The sequence below is a fragment of the Euprymna scolopes genome, chromosome 7 (genome assembly GCF_053919585.1).
Source record: "Euprymna scolopes isolate OS-2025 chromosome 7, ASM5391958v1, whole genome shotgun sequence".
Classification (NCBI taxonomy): Eukaryota; Metazoa; Mollusca; class Cephalopoda; order Sepiida; family Sepiolidae; genus Euprymna; species Euprymna scolopes.
In genome coordinates this window covers 155,055,405-155,075,311 of record NC_136488.1, presented here as the reverse complement: position 1 = coordinate 155,075,311, position 19,907 = coordinate 155,055,405, and the positions used below count along the sequence as shown (strand labels likewise).

Genomic DNA, 19,907 nt, shown 5'->3' with positions numbered 1-19,907 from the left:
ATTTTACCAAAACAACACACACACACACACACACATTTATATATATATATATATATATATATATATATATATATATATAAGTGAATGTGTGTGTGCGTGTGTCTGTACATTTCCCTATGTAATATCTGTCTTTGTTAATTTTGTTCAAAATTGAACTGTTCCTTCTTTAATCAGATTTTGATCATTGATTTTTTTTTTTTTTTAATGCTTATTGGAGGTATTCCGATACAAAACTTTATACTCCCAGGCATAAAATACATCTGCGTAAACTTCAAGAGAATTATCTCAGCCATTTTGGAGTTAATAGGGAACGAGCACACATGCACACAAAGTGGTGTTAGTATATATATGTAGATACGCATATATACAGACACTGGTGCACATTTGTATGCATTTTACTTTTTGTGAAAATCTTTTCAAATCAATTTGTAAAAGTAATTCCAAAGAATGAAAAAAAAAAGTTCTAGTTTGTGTTACTTGAACAGTGTTGCTACCTGTGTATGCCGGTTGCCATCTTTACCATGCTTTTACCAGTTTTTAATTAGTACAAAGAAAAATATTTAAAATTTTTTGGACAAAAAAAATATGCATGAGAGTAAGTAACTACAATGAATCTATTTACAAATTTTTATTAGCAAAATACAGAAACTTTGTTAAACAAAAATTTACTTTAAATTAATACTTAATATTCTTTGTGTCTATTTCTTTTGAAGATTATCAAAAACAAAAAGTTTAGTTGTAAAAAAATATTTGTCATGTGTTTTTTTATTAGTATGTTAATTTCTTTATATAAAACACACATCTAGTTAATAAAAAAAAAATCTTTCATGTGAGATTCGAACCCTAGTATTGATATTTTAAAAACCATTGCCTTAGCAATGTGGGTTCTTGTCCAGAATCCCCTCGATATTAAAAAAACAAAAATAACTCTGTATGTACGTACCAGTGACGGAACAAAAATATCATATCCAAAAAGAATCATGTGAATTGATCAAGTAGTCAAGTAGTTGTATTTTTTTTTTTTTTTTTTTTTATATATGAAAAAATAAAATTTTATGAGTAAGCAGAAAGGAACCATCTTCCATAGCTATTTTGCCGAAACAATGGTAGATAACTCCACAATAATTCAAACTTGCAAGATCCGGCTTGTAATGTGTATGATTTCTTAATCTGTTAAAATGGTTTAAAAATTATTTTCTTTATATAAAATAAATTACTTGATCAATTTACGTGATTTTTGGAATATGATCTTTTTATTCTGTTTTGTGTATGTAAATCATACAGATTGTGCTGTTATTTTGTTTTTAATATAGGTTGAATACTAGACAAGATCAAAGTGCAGTATCTGTTCTGATGCTAGACTTAAAAATAAGTTGTCCTAAGTCAATGTAGCGGAAACCCTTCTATACTAAGGCAATTTTTATTTTTGCAATTGCCAGAGTGCCTCTTTGGGGAGCTGGTTTTCCCTCTCATTAAAAACGACCTTGTGTCACATTTTGCTTTCGTGAGGAAGCAAATAAATACCAACTACTTCCTTAGTTATGTGTACTCTGCCTATTCCTTTTTTGTCAACCAATCACGCGTTTCTATGTGTGTATGAAGAGACAAACTCTAAAAATGGCATAACTTTTTAATAGCATGTCGAAAGTCTTTCTCATTTGCTATTTAAAAAAAAAAATTATCAAATTTTTTACTTTATATTTTTTTATTTATTTATTTTTTTTTACTTTCAGCTCCTTTTAAGGTTTCTCCAAAAGGTTGTTGCTTACAAGAATGAGAACAAAATGAGTCTGTCCAACGTGGCCATGATAATGGCCCCCAATCTTTTCCTTCCTTCTTCATCGAAAAAATTAAAAAACTTTAAAGATTGGGAACTTTCTATTGCCGTGCCTGCCAACATTGTTAAACTGATGGTGAAATACCTGGACATTCTGTGGACAGTAAGTTTTTATATATATATCTTCTATATATATAAAAGGCAAAATGTGTGTGACCATTTCGTGTATGTCTCATAAAGGCTTTTTTCGCCAACGCTCGGGGGGGGGGGGGTTACGATCACTTAGAACTGTTTATATACCCCCTAGATAATAATATCTAGGATTTGGGAATGCGTGTAGCATCTAGATTTATTTACGTCGACTTTAATGAGATTCGCGCTATTCGCTCTGTCGCCTGTTTGTCCTGTTTTTTAGTATAAATAAAGTGAAACTAAATTCAAACCGCATTCTCAGCATCGCGCCGAAAAACGTCCAGAAGCAATCAGCTTTGATCAATGTGGGGCCAGACTCCATATATCGGACAATTGCTATTCAATCTGGACAATGGGAAGCTGGTTTCCCCCTCCCCAACATCTTGGGGGAAAAAATCAGTCAAAGTTGGGTAAACAAACCCAAAAGCTGCCCCGCAGCAAAAGTTAACTCCGCTACTTCTATTTGACCTCATTAATGAGGTCAAATAGAAGCAGTAGAGTTAACTTTTATCGCGGCCACGTGTCAATTCTGTTTTTATTACTTAAATTCAAACATGTTTCTGTTAGTATGTCGCGATGGCCTAGTGGTTAACATCGCACAATTTTTTTTCACACTTTAATTTCCAACTTTGCCTCAAGGGTTTGGGTTCGATCCTTATTCTCATCAACCAAAACTTTTTTTTTATTATTTTAAACCCCACCCCCCCACCGGAGTTTTGATTTACCCAAAACCACACACACCCACTTACAAACACCCAGGCAATGCCGGGTTACCCCCGCTAGTCTATATATATAAAAGGCAAAATGTGTGTGATTATTTTATGTATGTCTCGCAAAGGCTTTTTTCGCCGTCATTCTTGAGGGGCTTAACTTTTTATATACTGTCTAAATCATAATATTGTGGATTTGTGAACGCACGTCACGTCTAGATTTATTTACATCGACTTTTACAAAAATTAGCGCTATTTCACCGTGTCGCCTGTTTGTTCGTATAAAGTGAAACTAATTGAAACGTTGCCTGTTCTCGGCTTTCACGTTGGAATGCCCAGAAAGCAATCAGCTTTTGATTAATGTGGAGTTGCTCCTTATATCAGACAATTGCTATTCAATTTGGACAATCCCCTTTAAATGGGGAGCTGGTTTAACCCCACCATCATCTTGGGGAAGCGAAAACTGCCCCGCATTAAAACAAAGTAAACAAATCCCAAAAAGCTGTCCCGCAGTAAATAAAATACTGCCACGTCATCGTAACGCTCTTGCGATGACCTCATTTAGCGGCTACCTGTCAATCAAACCTCTTTCACTCACTTTATAACCTTTTAACTTAACACGCTCACCAATTTCTCTCACTCGTGGCTGAGATGGTTAAGTGGTTGGCTTTTGTTTCCACCTCCGCGTCAAGGCTTCGGGGTTCTATCCTACTAAAACTTTTTTTTTTTTTTTTAACACATACACACCTCCAAACACCCGGGCAACGCCGGGTACCCCCCGCTAGTATATATATATATATATATATATATATATAAAGGAAGATATTGTTAATGGTGCAAAAAAAAATGTTTCTAACCTAGCAAATACCATACTGTCTGGCGATTTCCATCCTCTGCTACATCTCTACAGTGTTAGTCCTGTGCTTGTTATGCAAGTGTTTCGTGTTTTCCAATGAATTGTCTGAACTTATATTCCCTTAAGGAAAATACCTTCAATCCATCTAATTAGCAGCACACTCCCCACTTCACTGTAAGCGTCCCTAGATACTGGAAGATTTTCTGTTAAAATCTTCTTTCCTCAGAATGTGTGTTTTTTTTTGTTTTGTTTTTTTTAATTCTTTTCCTGCTTTTTGTTTCCCCAGCCATACAAACATGCAGAAATTTAAACGTAACTAGACTTTTGATTTAGAATAAGTGCTTTATGCACAATTTATGGTTGAATATGGTTAAATTTGGGCTCATTTTTGCATTAAATACTAACCACTATAATTCCCTAACTGTGCATTAAATGAATACAATAACCCTTAGTTCACTGAACCTTATCATAACAAAGGTCCATACAAAATTTCAGCCAGATTGACCAGGTAGTTTCCTAGAAAAGTGGTGGAACGGATAGACAGACTAAGAAATATATGAACAAACATCATGCTATCTCCCCACTCAGGGTACTTCCCTATAATTAACTTTCACTTCCCTTATTTTGTCCTTTAGTCCTCATATTCTATAAGCAATGTTTCTGACAAAGAGGGAAGAATTGCTGTTTTCTTGGTTGGAATATATTCCAAACTAGCCCGGGTGTTTGAAGGTGTGAATAGCAGTTGTCTGATATGACAGTTTTCACCACATTGATCAAAGTTGATTGCTTTTTGGACGTCCCTGGCAGGAAAGTGAATCAGAGGGGGTTGCAAATTGCATCGTTATGATGGCTGAACTTATACATTTATTAGCCTGAAAGTTTCATATCTCTGTTGCAGATATTGACTGTGTGAGACTCTAAGAAAGCAACCCCTGTCATGGATGTGCGTCAGAAACTGATATGCATCATTGAATTCCTGACAAATTGTTTTAATTGTACCGCTCCCATTTTTGTAGCTCTTCAATTTTTAATTAAAAAAGAAAAAATGCTTTAGTTTTGGAACAATCATCATATGACACAAAGCAGGCTCTGGACACCCATGAACAGCCATCGTTCATCACTGACAAAAGTACACCAAGAATGATGGTAACTATGTTGAAAAATTAATTCTGGAGCACAAAAGATCACTCGCTTTAATGTTACACCTTCAGTCTTCAACTTTTTTCGTTAAAAGAAAAAAAAAAACAAAGACTTTACTTTTGAAATGACCTTCATATTATATATATATATGATGATTGCAACGTCTTGTCAGACAAGTTCCACTCCCTCAGAGAATTAAAGTCCATGAGCCCAAAAATGACTTCCATCGCCACAGGACCATTTTAATAGACAAATGCCTGAGGGAGTATCTATACACAGATGATGTTACAGAGTCTTAGCTTTGTACGACAGCTAAGTCTCTCCCTCAGTTCAAAATGTTGAGATCCAGCAACAAGCAAGAGCAAGATAGCCAGTAACAAGTTAAACTGCAGACCAGCTTAATGCGGGTACTGGTCTCCTATTTTATGGTTTTTTTAAATCAGAGATTTGCTTCTCCTAGAAAGGTTGCCTTCATCACGGCTTACGGGAGCCCTCTTTTTATATATATATATATATATATATATATATATATATATATATATATACATACACACACACACACACACACACACCACTGCATATCTGTGCTGCTGTAGCACTCTTCTACATTAAATGCATAGTAGAAGGAAGTTTAGCAATTCTTGAAAAAGATGTTTCCATTTATAATTTGACTTTCTACGAACTCCTGGATTCTTTTTTTTTTTTTTTTTCCTTTGAAGATTGTAACGCTGGGTATGGGGCAGCCAAACCAGCTGCCAACATTGCCCTGCTTTTTATTGAAACCAACCGAGAGCTCTTTTTAGTATCCTTGTTATTCTCTTAAGTGTAATTGTCTGGATCTCTTTTTTTATCAGGAATATTAGTTACGTAGGACTTGAGGTCAGAATGGAGTTATTCATGTTACTGTTTATGGATTTCTGACTTGTGCTTTATTTAATCGATTCATTGCTCTCTGATTTTACGATTTGATTCTGTTTGGATTCGTGTACTTTTTATTGCTCAACTTCTCTATTTTAAAATCATTTCTTCAAGCATTGTTTTTCTACCAAACTTTGAAAACTTGGGGAGGGGGGAGCTTAACAGATGGTAAAAATTCTTTTACTTACAAATTAGTTTTATACAAACTTTTTTTTTTTTTTTTTTTTTTTAACTTTTATTTTGCTAGTGATTTCATCTCAAGAAAAATGCCTAATTTTTGAAACTCCATTATTCCTATCACTTATGAATTTCTGACAGGCTAAAAAGTCTTGAATTTTTATAGTTTGGATAAAAATGAGGTGCCTCCAATACGTTAACAGACTTTGTTTGTGCAGGCATTCAAAATTGTCGTAGACTCTTGAAAATTCACTATGCTATTGCTATACATCTTATAAGATGGCTGACAAATTTTCATGATTTCAGGTTCAAATTAACAGTTACAGCAGGAATTGGAATACACCTTACTAAACCCTGATTATCACATCTGGTGAATTTCTAAAATACATTCTGGGTGTGAGGACACTTTAGAAGAATAATATGCAATAAAATTTTGTTTTAAACTTGGAAAATATGCCACAGAAACATATGGAATGCTTCACCTGATCTTGCATGAATCAAGTATCAATTTTTTAAATGGCATATGAGATTCAAAGGGGTCTACGAGATATGATAGGAGTAAGGAAATCAGAACACAGAAGTTGATTGGCCAAATAAAGAAGTTCATGGATAAGGACCGTCGTATGTCTAGAGACAATAAGTGCACAGTTTGATGTCAGTGTGGGAACTGTACACACAATTATTCGCAAGGAACTGAAGATGCAGAAGATTTGTACAAAGTTTGCCCCAAAGGTGCTTTATCCTTGTCACAAACTATTTAACCAACATCAAGACAGTTTCTCACCTTCCACATAGTCCAGACCTTGCTCCCTGTGACTTTTGGTTATTCCCTAAGCTCAAGGAAAACCTTTGTCGTTATGAGACAATTTAGATGAAAGAGGTTGTGATGAGGGTCATTGACATGCTCACCCTGGAGGACTTCTATAGGGCCTTCCAGAAGTTGTTAGAACAGTACAAGTGCATTGCAGCCAGAGGAGATTACTCCGAAGGGGAGTAGTTTTATGTGAGTAGCAGTACAAAAAAGGTCTGGAAACTTATTTTAGGCACCGCATATATATATTAAAGTATGTAGATTATTTATGACCGAAAGGGTTTATCTCAGTGTGCCTTGCATAGTCTGTCCACTTACCAAGTTTGGTAGAAATTTATTTTGTAATTTTTGAGTCTAGAGAACAGAAATACTGTATTTTCTTTGTAAAATAAATGATATCCAATATTTTGTCTTGTGCAAAATATTGATATAAATACTAATGAGGAGAAAGCTTTTATTTTTAAACAAAGGATTTTTTTTTCTAAACATTTTTTTCTTTTTTTAGGTACCACCATCTATGATTTATCAAATGAGAAGACGTTATGAAGTGGAAATGACCCGAAAATCTCGAGTAAGTAACATTAATTTAAAAATAGATTTTATGAATTCGTCTTTTGATTTCATTCTGTCTGAAGATAAACAGCTTTCTTTTTTTTCTTCTTGTACTATAAAAATATGTGGCTAATATATGCACCCTCCTGGTGTAAATATTCTATATATTAATACATTTTGTGTCAGCCTTGTTATGAAGAAGAGCAAGTGGAAGGAAATGAAACTGAAAAAAAAAAAAAAACAATAGAGCCGGCTCATATTATCAACTATTTAAATTTAAGAATAAAACAAATATTTCCATTTTGTAGAAATTTTTAAAACCTGCAATGTCATTTAAAGTTTTCCACAGTATATAAGACATTTTTTTTTTTTTTTTATATATATATAAGCACATATTTACCCAGACAAATGATTCCTGCTTTGAAAGTGGCCTGCACTAAACAGTATAGCCTAATCTGAAGACCCCCACAAAGAAAATATAGATCAACACACAAGAATATCTGAAAACTGATTTTAATTAAAATATGTTTATTTACAGAAACTTTTTTTGTAAATATAATAAATTAAATATGTTTACTTACGGGAATAATAATTACTGAAAGTAAAAATTGTTTTTATAAATATAACAAACTAGAATAAACTAAATGTTTAGTTACAGATATAATTAATATTGAAAGTAAAAATGTAATTATAACTATAATAAATCGATAAAAAATGAATGTTTACTTTGTCCAAAAATATTAATTTTTCACACATGATAAATGAAATAAAATAGAAAATGTAATTTTGTCCCAAAAAATAATCAAACTTGATAATAAACATTGATCCAGTATATGATATAGCCCCCCAAAATAATTTTTTTGTCTTTGGTATAGGTTACACTGTTTAGTGCGGGCCACCTTCAAACCAAAAAATTATTTGTCTGGGTAAATATGTACTTGTACCCATATTTTTTTATTTTCAATGATTTTGTTTTACAGAAAAATGTATAACCTGAAATTACCATAACTTTAAAATATTGCTGTCACATCTGAAGAGGTGCCATTCAGAGCACTTGACAGGGTATAGAATCCACTTTGCGATTTAGCGAGGCATGATCTCTTCTCTTCCTACAGCCCCTTTTTCCTAGAAGAAACACTATCAGTCTTTTTCTACTCTATTTTCATGGTAGCTGCAGCTTCAATCTTTTGGTTATCCCCTATAAAATATTCACAACCGGAACTCGTCTATCGTCACTATAAAGAACTTCCATTTATTTGTATCGAAAACCAAACAGAACTTCCATAAGCAGGGGTCCTTTCTGAGAATATTCCCTGTGTGGAACAACAAGACTGTATTCCTGTTGGCTGCGACATGACTATCTTCAAGTCTAATATTAACAAATACTTAGTGAGCTGCCTTTATAAGTAATCCTTTCATAGTATTGCTTATCCCTTCACTGGAAAAAATTGTTGATTAAAAATATGAAATCTGATTTTCTTTACACCTTTTTCTAAATATGCATTTGTTAATGAGTTGGCATTTTTTTTTTTTTTTCTTTTCAGAGATTAAAAATCCTTGGCAGGAAAGATCGACAAGATAAAGATATACAAAAGAAAAGTCCTAATTCTTATGAGGTATTTAAAAACGTTTTCTTTTAGTTTTTCATTTCGGTTTATGTGCAGCTGGTGTCAGAATTATTTTCTTCGTCTAATATTTGGGTGCTTATACAGTATGGGGCACAAATGAAAATCACATTTCAAGTAAAAACTCTCTGATGTACTTGCATATCAGGCAAAAAAGTGTGTCAATTCATTTCCATTTTTGTATGAATTCAGGTTCGTAACGATTTGACATGTTTTTGAGATGAGGATTGGTATTTTTGTTGTTTGGTCGTCCTACTGTTCTAATCTTATTGAAGTTGTTGTAAAAATAATAAAATTGTGTACACTGATCAGATAAACCACAACTCCTCACAAGTGTGTGTGTGTGTAGTCGAGATGATGTACGAATTTTAGGTATTTTAAATGTTCCAAAAGATGATGTACGAATTTTAGGTATTTTAAATGTTCCAAAATATGATGTACGAATTTTAGGTATTTTAAATGTTCCAAAATATGATGTATGAATTTTAGGTATTTTAAATGTTCCAAAAGATGATTTACGAATTTTAGGTATTTTAAATGTTCCAAAATATGATTTACGAATTTTAGGTATTTTAAATGTTCCAAAAGATGATTTACGAATTTTAGGTATTTTAAATGTTCCAAAAGATGATGTATGAATTTTAGGTATTTTAAATGTTCCAAAAGATGATTTACGAATTTTAGGTATTTTAAATGTTCCAAAAGATGATGTACGAATTTTAGGTATTTTAAATGTTCCAAAAGATGATGTACGAATTTTAGGTATTTTAAATGTTCCAAAATATGATGTACGAATTTTAGGTATTTTAAATGTTCCAAAAGATGATTTACGAATTTTAGGTATTTTAAATGTTCCAAAATATGATGTACGAATTTTAGGTATTTTAAATGTTCCAAAAGATGATGTATGAATTTTAGGTATTTTAAATGTTCCAAAAGATGATGTATGAATTTTAGGTATTTTAAATGTTCCAAAAGATGATTTACGAATTTTAGGTATTTTAAATGTTCCAAAATATGATGTACGAATTTTAGGTATTTTAAATGTTCCAAAATATGATGTACGAATTTTAGGTATTTTAAATGTTCCAAAATATGATGTACGAATTTTAGGTATTTTAAATGTTCCAAAAGATGATGTACGAATTTTAGATATTTTAAATGTTCCAAAATATGATGTACGAATTTTAGGTATTTTAAATGTTCCAAAAGATGATTTATGAATTTTAGGTATTTTAAATGTTCCAAAATATGATGTACGAATTTTAGATATTTTAAATTTTCCATAAGATGATGGGCGAATTTTAGGTATTTTAAATGTTCCAAAAGATGATGTACAAATTTTAGATATTTTAAATGTTCCAAAATATGATGTACGAATTTTAGGTATTTTAAATGTTCCAAAATATGATGTACGAATTTTAGGTATTTTAAATGTTCCAAAATATGATGGGCGAATTTTAGGTATTTTAAATGTTCCAAAAGATGCAGTGTCTCAGAAGCTGACAACTGATGCAGGCAGTTTGGTCAGTATTCCAGCAATTCTGAGTGTGAAAATAAAAATGGGTACTTATACAGTATGAGGCACAGGTGAAAATTGCATTCCAAATAAAACATCTTTGATATACTTGTGTATCATGCAAAAATAAGTATCATCACTAAAACTTAAGAAAAAAATTATCAAGTAGAATTTTAATTAAAGATAAAAATCAATTTTCTGTAATTTGCCGATCAGCCATTCATTAATTACTTGGTTAAATGACAGACTGACTTATCTCCCCATTATTTATGGGATTTCCAATCTTATCAATGGTGGAACGGCAAAATACAATAAAACTGATTTTTATTTTTAATTAAAATTCTACTTGGTAATTTTTTCCAAATTTTTTGGTGTAGATGCCTATTTTTGCCTGATACTTAAATATATCAAAGTTTTCTTTTTAACTTTTTTTTTTTTTTTTTTGGCACTGTGATTTTTCATCTGTGTAACTGTAATTTTTCATTTCCACCCTCATATGTATAAGCACAAATATTTGAATATTTTCACCTGTTAGGAATATAAGATATTTGACACGCACATACCTGGCCAGAAGAACCAAAACCTGGTTGATTGACACAGAAGCACAAACTTTTGGAAATAAAATATTTGTTGATAGATGCATTACCTTTCATTTAACATATCTTAACAAGAAATTATCAAAATTTATTCACAAATTCAGCACATGATATATGCTAGCAAAAACATACAACTGGAGTAGTAATAATAAAACTAATTTGAAGTTGATATTATTGTCTGTTTTCTTAAGCTTAGAATATGTCTACTAGTGATGGGGCAATTCTAATATTTTTCATGATTCCGATACAATTACTGATTCTGTACTAAATTCTAGATTCTCATTCCTTATAAATCTCAAATTATTTTACTATAAGGTTACCCCCCCCCCCCCGGATTACCGTAAAAACATGTTAAATATGCAGATATTTTCCTAAACATAAAAAAAAAATACACGTAGGGAATGATTTATCGATTTTAGTTTTGCTGGTAATTTAAAATCAATGAATATTTATTTTATCAGTATTACCAGCAATAGAAGATTTGATTTAAAAAAAAAAAAAAAAAAAAAAAAAAAAAAAAAATCAAATAAAAAGAATAAAAGAATTATTTTGGCATCAGAAAATGGATAGAAATTTTTTCAATACCAATTCTGATATCCCCAAATATTCTGATTGTCCCACCACTGTCTACAGAACTATAATAAGTATTCTAAAATCTCTTTGCATTTTAGAAATAAAATGTATTTTGAGTGAGAAGTGAAAAAAAATAACCTCATAAAGATCTATACCCCTCAATCCTGCTCCTCCCAGCAAAAAAAAAAAAAAACTAAATTTGCCCCCTCATTGCTCTATATCCATTTTAATTTTCATTACAGACACATGAGTGTCAGGAAAATCTAATCCATGTCCAAGCACCTCATTTGAATAAAGCTGCTATGAAGATCCATCTGGTCAATAAAATGACTGTTGCTGATATCTTGGCCCGGTTCCAAGGGGCAGAATATTGTTCAACAGAAAATGGAAGGTACTTGTTTATGTATTTATTTATTTTTTTTTATTTATTTATTTTTTTTTTTGCATCATTTTATTTTATTTTTTGTGTCCATAGTTTGGAGAAATTGCACTTAGATACATTGCTAAACCACACATCTTCATTTAATTTTTTTGCCTTCATGGGGATCTTAATATTAATAATAAAAAAAGTTCCTTTGTTATTGTAGTGAAATTCAAAAATATAAATATTGAATTTCAAGTGAAACCAATGATATCTACTGAAGTGCCATGTTGCAGTAATGAACATATCCAAAAATTAAGAAAAACTGTAAGCTAGAAAATTAATAAAGTTTTCAAAGACAATTAGTGAAAATTAAATTTTGCTAAATTGACCAAAGATTTTCAGTTTTCAGTAAAAAAGATTTTGTTGTTTCAATTAGAACTCTCTGGTTTCTTTTATATTTTTTTTTCTTTGCAACACTCAGTTTTTAATAATTGTCTTTGAAAACTATTTTCATTAATAATTAATTTACTACCTTATTGTTTTTTGTAATTTTTAGATATGTTCATTACTGTGACATGACAATTAAGTAGATACCATTTGTTTCACTTGAAATTCAATTTTTGAACTTCGCTACTAGAACGAAGAACCAAAGAAATTATGCAAAGAAGCAAAAAAAGAATACATTCATATTTTTAAAAAATCTTTTCTAGTAATTAATTAGTTTTTGGTAAATCTTGATGTTTATTGAAGGTAAATGATAAAGTTGCTTATGCTTTTTGAAAATATTGTCCGTAGTTGTGCTCATTTAAAATTTTATAGGATTTAATTAGACCGCAAAGTTTGTGTCCTAAAGTGTTGAGATATCAATTTTTCCCCCATATCTCAAATTACTCGTATTCTTGTGTATAAAAGTCCAAACCTTCCACTCCCTCCTCTAAATCTTCCAGTTTCTATGAACACCTTTATAATTGAGTGTTATTTTATTTGTTTCTAAAGTATTACACTACCGGATTTTTCCCAATTTCTATGTCTTCTATCAAGAAAAGTTCTCAATCCAAGGGGAGGCAATTTCAAACAAAGACAAATTGCTACTTATTCAAACAAGTAGAATTTGTATTAGAAAAAAAAAATTGAACTATTTTAAAACTATCAGGTTGACAAGAAAGTTCTTGCGGTTTCTAACTTTTAAATTCAGATGTACCTATCTCAGCACAAACAAAAATTTATTGATTGAAATAATCGCCAACAGCCAATGCAAAACAAGTGTATTTATGTCAATGTAAATATCTTGCGTTCTGGTGGTGATGAAGTCACTGAAGGCGTTTTTGATATCGCTTAGGTTTTTTAAGCATTTTTCATGCAAAAAGTTGAGATGCTTGAAAAAGTGGTGGTGAGAAGTGTGGAGAGTACGGCGGATGAGACACTTTACTAGCTCAATTTGTTCAACTTCTGGAGGGTTGGTTTAACAACATGCAGTCCATCATCGTCATGGAGGAGAATTGGGCCTTTTCCGTTGACTAATGCTGGGTGTTGTCAAAGTTTCTGATGCATTTCATCCATTTGTTGACAGTACTTCTCTGCTGTAATCGTTTCGCATGCATTCAAAAAACTAATGGATGGGACTGGTCACAGACCACCAAACAGGCAGCATGACCTTCTTTTGGTACAACTCTAGCTTTGGGAAGTGTCGTGGAGTTTCATCGGCATCTAACCACTGAGCTGAGCATCGCCAGTTGTCATAAAGAATCCACTTTTCATCGCAAGTCAAAACCCAGTCAAGAAATGGGTCTTGTTGCATAAAAGAAGGAAAAATGGCACTTCATAAGAGCGTTTCTTTTGGTTGTCGTTCAATTCGTGAGGCACCATTTATCAAGTTTTTTGTGTCTTTCTAATCTCTCAATCATCATATACTTTATGTCTAGTTCAGAAATAAGTTTTTAAACAGTCATGCGTGGATTGGCTTCGACTAAGGCTTTTAATTGATCGTTGTCCGACCACTACGTTTATCTTCAAGACTTCAAGACTCTCATTGCAGCCACAACATTTCTCAAACCACCATTGTGCTGTGTGTTCAGTAGTGGTTCCTGGGCCAAATACTTCATTGATATCATGAGCTGTTTCGGCAGCTTTTCAGCCTAGCTTGAATTGAAATAAGAAAATTGAGCAAATTTACTTTTTCTCCATCTTGTATTCAACGTTTTGAAAAGACAATTGTTTTAAAACGATTGTAATTTAAACAATTGGATAGAGCAAAAAAACGCTCTTTAAAATGACATAAAGTAAAGGTATTTTAATGAAAATTTATTTGAAAATACATAATTTGGAATCAAAATTAAAAATTCCACAAGAACTTTCTTAACCAAGAAGCCCCACTCTGCATACCCTGCCAGGAACCATACACCATCAATCATATATTAACAAGATGCGAAGACTTGAAAACAAACAGACTGAATCTATATAATGAAAAAACTGTAAAGGACATATTCACTCATGTAGTCCCAATTACCCTTCTCAAATATTTGAAGATAACAGGGTTACTCAACAAAATTTAAAAAACAAAAAAAAAACAAAAAAATACCTTATCTAACTATATAAACATAGACACTGAACACCAAATACAATCATAAAACTTATAACTATTAATGTATATAAAAAAGACTTTGGCATTAAATGACCACATAGGTTGATATGTTATAAAACCAATCAATCATCTTCTCAACCTAATATTTAATTTTTTTTTTTTTTTTTTCTACAAGAACTTTCTTCTCAACCTAATATTTAGTTTTTGTTTAAAATTTTGCACAACAAATTATATAAATTTTTTTCATTTTTCAGTGAACACTTACATTTGAGAGGATTATCTAGTCGATCTCCAAATCACATTTATTTGTATGAAGTTGGAGGAAATATTGGTACGTAAATCCTGATTCAAATCTGTTTAATAAAAATGGACATATGTTTGTTCGGCTCACTTCAATAACCACAGATACAAATTTTATTTTATGCTCATAACCAAGAAGAGGGAGCATAATCTTAATAATAGCTGATAATAAAAAAAAAATACAGAAAAGAATTCTTTTTATTTTAATTAGATATAAAAAAAAAATATTTTTTTAATATTTTTGTGACTGGAATAGGAATTAGTATACAGGAACATGGGATGCTTTATTCACAAATTTTGGAAATGGACAACAGATTAGTTTAGTTTTTTAGTTCTTGAAGTTAGATTTAACCCACATAATATTTTTATTTTTGACAAGTTTTATTTTGATTTTTTTTTTTTTTATATACACAATAAGATTTGCTCTTGTGTGACAACAGTAGCCAATCAATAGTTATTGATTAAAAATAAATGATTTTACTCCCAGGCAACCTTGTTAGTTATGAAATAAATGTGACACATTTTTCACACTTAAACAAAAGGTTTTAAATCTATTATACCTACAGCTATAAAATCCAATGGGGTTAGTTTCTCTATTTCTCTCTCTCTCCTCTATACTTCTATAATTTTCTTTTTTTTGTGTGTGTATTAATATTTATATTAAAAACTCTTTTTCTATTTATTTAAAAAGAAAATACAACTTTGTTATATATATGGTTTGTGGAATTGCATTCATCGGCAAAAGATCTAGCTAATTTTCATATTTTTTTAAACATTCATTTTAGTTTCCTATTATTATTTTGGTTTTCTTATGGGATGATCATCTTTAGTTAACTATTATGTGTAAATATATTCATGCAGATATTCTACATGATTTATACTTGCGTAAAAAGATTATAGTAAACACAAACCTCTTTTTATATATATTTACGTATGTGTGTATATATATTTAAAAAATTTTGCCTACTAAACTACTTTGTCAGTTTTTGGTCTATAGACATGAAACTTAATATATAGGGTATTCGAACCCATTCGAAATTTTATATTTGGGTTTTAGCCAGGGGGAAAATCAATGCAAAAGGGAAAATTTTAAAAATGGAATTTTCCAAGTGAAGGTCGAATGACTGCATGCATGACGTAATAGCTGTTGGTTGATGTTTTAATTTTTAGCCTTGCAGAAAACATGTCTTCATGGCTTAGGCATTAACACCAAAGGAAAAAGTAAATCGGAAGTTTTGGCTTTGATTCTCGGTGGTGGCGCACAAGTCTTTTTTTTTTTTTTTTAATCCTTACTATCCATTGGGTCCAATATAATAATAAATACAAAATCTGAATTAATCAAAATATCATATTTAAGCGTATTTTGTGACCAGGCAATGCCAGGCAGCCTGCTAGTGTGTATATATATATATATATATATATATATAAACAAAAACCATCTGTAAAGATTAAGTTTAAAAGCCAAAAGGTTCTGTACACTTGTAATAACTATACATATTAATATTTATATAGTAATCACAACCAATAAATTTCAATATATCTTGAGCATCCTGTCAAATAATAAATTCATGTAAAATATATTTTTACAGACTTAAATTTGGATTTTTATATATTGTTGGGACAATTAATCGGAATAAGAAAATTGAAACTTTGATCTTGGGATATTGAAAGCAGAAAATTTTGTGCTTATTTTCCAATGCCAAAAAGGATTATTTTAATTTTCTTTTTTTTTTTTTTTTTTTTTTTTTTTTTTTAAACTTAATTTTTCATTGCTGGTACTAATGATAAAATCATAAGTATTTATTGATTTTTTTTTTTTTTTTTAACTACTAATAAAATTATAATTAATAGATCATCCCTCCCCACACACATCAGTGTGTTTTTGTACTTATGAAAATGTGCACATAGTTTTTAAAAGGTAATCTCAAAATTTAACAAAAAACAAAAACAAAGCTACAATTTTATAACAATATATATTTAGAAATTTAAAATGAATCTAAATCGATAATTGTATCAGAATTGGGAAAATATTGGAACCATCCCATCACTAATATGTCTATCTAAATATTAATTTACTTGTCCGTACGTCCAGTGTCACAAACATTAATTAATGAGAAATGAATAACCTCCCTTTATAGTCCTTTATCGGTTAAATCATTAAAACCATTTCTTCAAAAAATTGTTTAAAAAAACATGGCTGTTTGTTTACGGTTTCAAATTGGTAATTTTATTTAAAAATTTTTTTAAGTCATGTTGAGGAGATTAAGTTTTTTTTTTTTTAGTTTCTTTTTAAAATTAAAAAATATTTATGTACATGGGAATTGACATTTGTTCCTTTTTAATTTATAAAAAAAATTATTCAGAAAAAAAAAAACGTGTGTTGAATTTTCATTGAAAAAAAAATCTAATTTTTTTAAATAAATTCTTTTTAGCTTTAAAAGGTTAAAAGAATTTGCTAAACTGTTTTAAATTCGTTATTTGTTTTTTGTTTTTTGTTTTTTTAAATTTTTTTATTCATTTTTCAACTACTGTGGAATTTCCACGGGTTCTGATAGTATATAATTATTTTCATTCAATCTATTTTTGTTTTAGGAGAGAGACGCCTTGACCCAACTGCAATAATGTCCACTGTACACCGGATGAATCCAAATGCTGAATGGATTGTTAAGACAGCATGAACTGACCTCATCTTTTCCTTTCAAATCAATAAACATTATGAATTTGCATTCGGAGAATCGAGTGGCAACAAGACTCATCATACAAATATAAACTGTTCTCCATACGTAAAATCAAAATATTTGGAAAGAAAAAAACAGATTGTAAATAAGAGACAATAGGGGGTATTTATCCTTCAATTAAAACATTTGAAGCGAAACTGTCCATTTTAATGCCCCTTTTTTGAAAAAAGGGTTGAAGAAAACTGTATGGAAAACATTTGAGTAGCAAATGCTGGTACTTGTTTAATCAAGACCTTAAAAAATGAAAATATTAAAAAAAAAAAAAAAAAAAAATTATATTGAATGTACCCGTTGTGGACTCAAGATCTCATAACTAAAATTTCATTTTAGTTGATCAAGTTTTTTTACAGAGGAAAATCCAATTTTAATGAGATCAATAGTATCCCGCCATCTTGCCTATTTCGCGAACAAAGGGGGGGGGTCGCTTAAAGTTTGTCAAAATTTGATGAGATTATTTTGAAACATGGGCAGAAAAAATACCTGGATAAATATTTTAGTTTTTTTCACTTATTTTAGTTTCTCTGTCTTATTATTTTTTTTTTTTATTCCTTTCTCATTTTGTCCTTTCTTAATCCCTTTTTCGTTTAAAGGCATCCCTCCTCGTCCACGAAATACGCAACATGGAGGGATACAATCGATCTCATAAAAGTTTGATTCTCCTCTGTAAAAAAAAAAAAAAAAAAAAAAAAAACTTGATCAAATTAAGTGAAATTTTTGTTGCGAGAACTTAATTCATAATGGGTACATATAAAATATATATATGTATATTTCAATATTTTCATTTTTTTAATGTCTTTATTAAATTTAAATACCTAAATGCTTTACAGGAATTACCAAACATTCGACTGCTACAATTTGATGTTGTCCAAGAAAAACTCTTCACAGATAAAGGGAATAAAAACGCAATGCATTCAAAAAGGTCATGTGAGAAGCAGAAGCATTCAAATGAGCTATTTTTTTTTTTTTGTTGTTCATCTTTATCAACACATCAATTTTTGTTGTTCATCTTCATCAACACATCAATTTTTAACAAAGCAAAAAAAAAAAAAAAATCTAAAATCATTATTTTTACAATTTTCATTGTTCTACATGTTTTTTGTTTTTTTAATCTGTACAGTCCCCGCCCACTACAAAAAACATTTTTTTCCAACCAATTTTTTTTTAATTAAAAATGAAAATTCATCTTCAACATATTTTTTTTGTTTGTTGTCATGTCTTGAATTGTCTCAGGTTCTTGTATTTTTTTGTATCTTTTTTAATTTATTTATGACTAGCGGGGGTGCTTGGCGTTACCCGGGTATTTGGAGAGAGAGAGAGAGAAAAAAAAAGTGTTAGTGGGCAGGGAGGCTCAAACCCGAACACGTGACATGAAGGCGGAAAAGTGAAGTAAAACGTGACATCTTATTACTGCTACACCAAGATGGGAGCGGAAGTGTAAAGTGTTGAAATTTGGTGATGTCAGCCATACAGCAAAAAGCTGAAAGCTAAACTGGCCTACAGCCAATTAAGCTTTCAGCCTTTTGCTGTATTTGCTTCACCATGATGTTGGGAAAAAACCAGCCCCACCCCCCAAGAATGGGAGCTCTGGCAGTGTCTTAATGAATAACAGTTGTCTGGTATGAAGGGTATTCTCCACAGTGATTAAAGCTGATCGCTTTCAAGACGTGCCAGCCGGCCACAAAGGCCAGAGAATCACTTTGTTTCACTTCAGTTTCGCTTTATTTATTTGAGAAAGACAAACAAACACTGGAAACCAGGTTTTTATTTTATTTTATTTTTTTTTTTTAACTCTATCAAAATAAATGAAGAGATGACCTCCATTTGCAAATCGTAGATATTATAATCTTGGGAGCACATAAAAAGTTCTCCAAAATAGTAAACCTCACCTCCACCCCTGATAACCCTAGCGAAAAAAGCCTTTGCTGGACATACAAAAACGTGCTCACCCCCATTTTGCCTTTTATTTATTTATTTATATATATATATATATATATATATATATATATATATATATAAATACTAGCGAGGGGTACCCGGCGTTGCCCGGGTGTTTGGAAATGTGTGGGAGGGGTTAAAAAAAAAAGTATGAGGATCGAACCCGAACCATTGAGGCAAAGTTGTAAATTAAAGTGTGAAAAAAAAAAAAAAAACGTGCGACGTTAACCATTGCCCCACCGCGAGATGCTAACGGAAACACATTTGAATTTATTTAATTACGTGGATTTGGCAGGTGTCCGTTTTAATGAGTTAATGAGGTCAAGTTTGACTGCGGGATAGTATCATTTACTGCGGGAACGCTTCCCAAGATGTTATAGGAAAAAGACTAACCCACATGTGGCGAGTGACAAATGTTTTTAATATTTATCTTCCTGAAATCAAGCAAATTAAATAGACGGGCAAGCTTCGTTGTTAACTGTGAGATATTACGATTTATGTGATATAAAAGTTGTGAACCGACCGACCGCTTCTCTGAAAAAA

General features: G+C 31.0%; 1 protein-coding gene across 8 annotated transcripts in view; it reads left to right on the top strand.

Moving 5' to 3' along the window:
• The window catches only part of LOC145280080 (rho GTPase-activating protein 18-like), a 312,700-nt gene extending 294,998 nt beyond the window's left edge, over positions 1-17,702 (top strand). For all 8 annotated transcript variants that reach the window (XM_080131781.1, XM_080131785.1, XM_080131780.1 and 5 more), the window contains 6 exons: positions 1,734-1,940; positions 7,087-7,152; positions 8,678-8,749; positions 11,689-11,837; positions 14,646-14,722; positions 17,284-17,702. In XM_080131781.1, coding sequence (XP_079987907.1) covers positions 1,734-1,940; positions 7,087-7,152; positions 8,678-8,749; positions 11,689-11,837; positions 14,646-14,722; positions 17,284-17,369 — 657 coding nt within the window. In that variant the 3' untranslated portion in view covers positions 17,370-17,702. The remainder of the gene's footprint in view (positions 1-1,733; positions 1,941-7,086; positions 7,153-8,677; positions 8,750-11,688; positions 11,838-14,645; positions 14,723-17,283) is intronic.
• Positions 17,703-19,907: the final 2,205 nt, after the last annotated feature.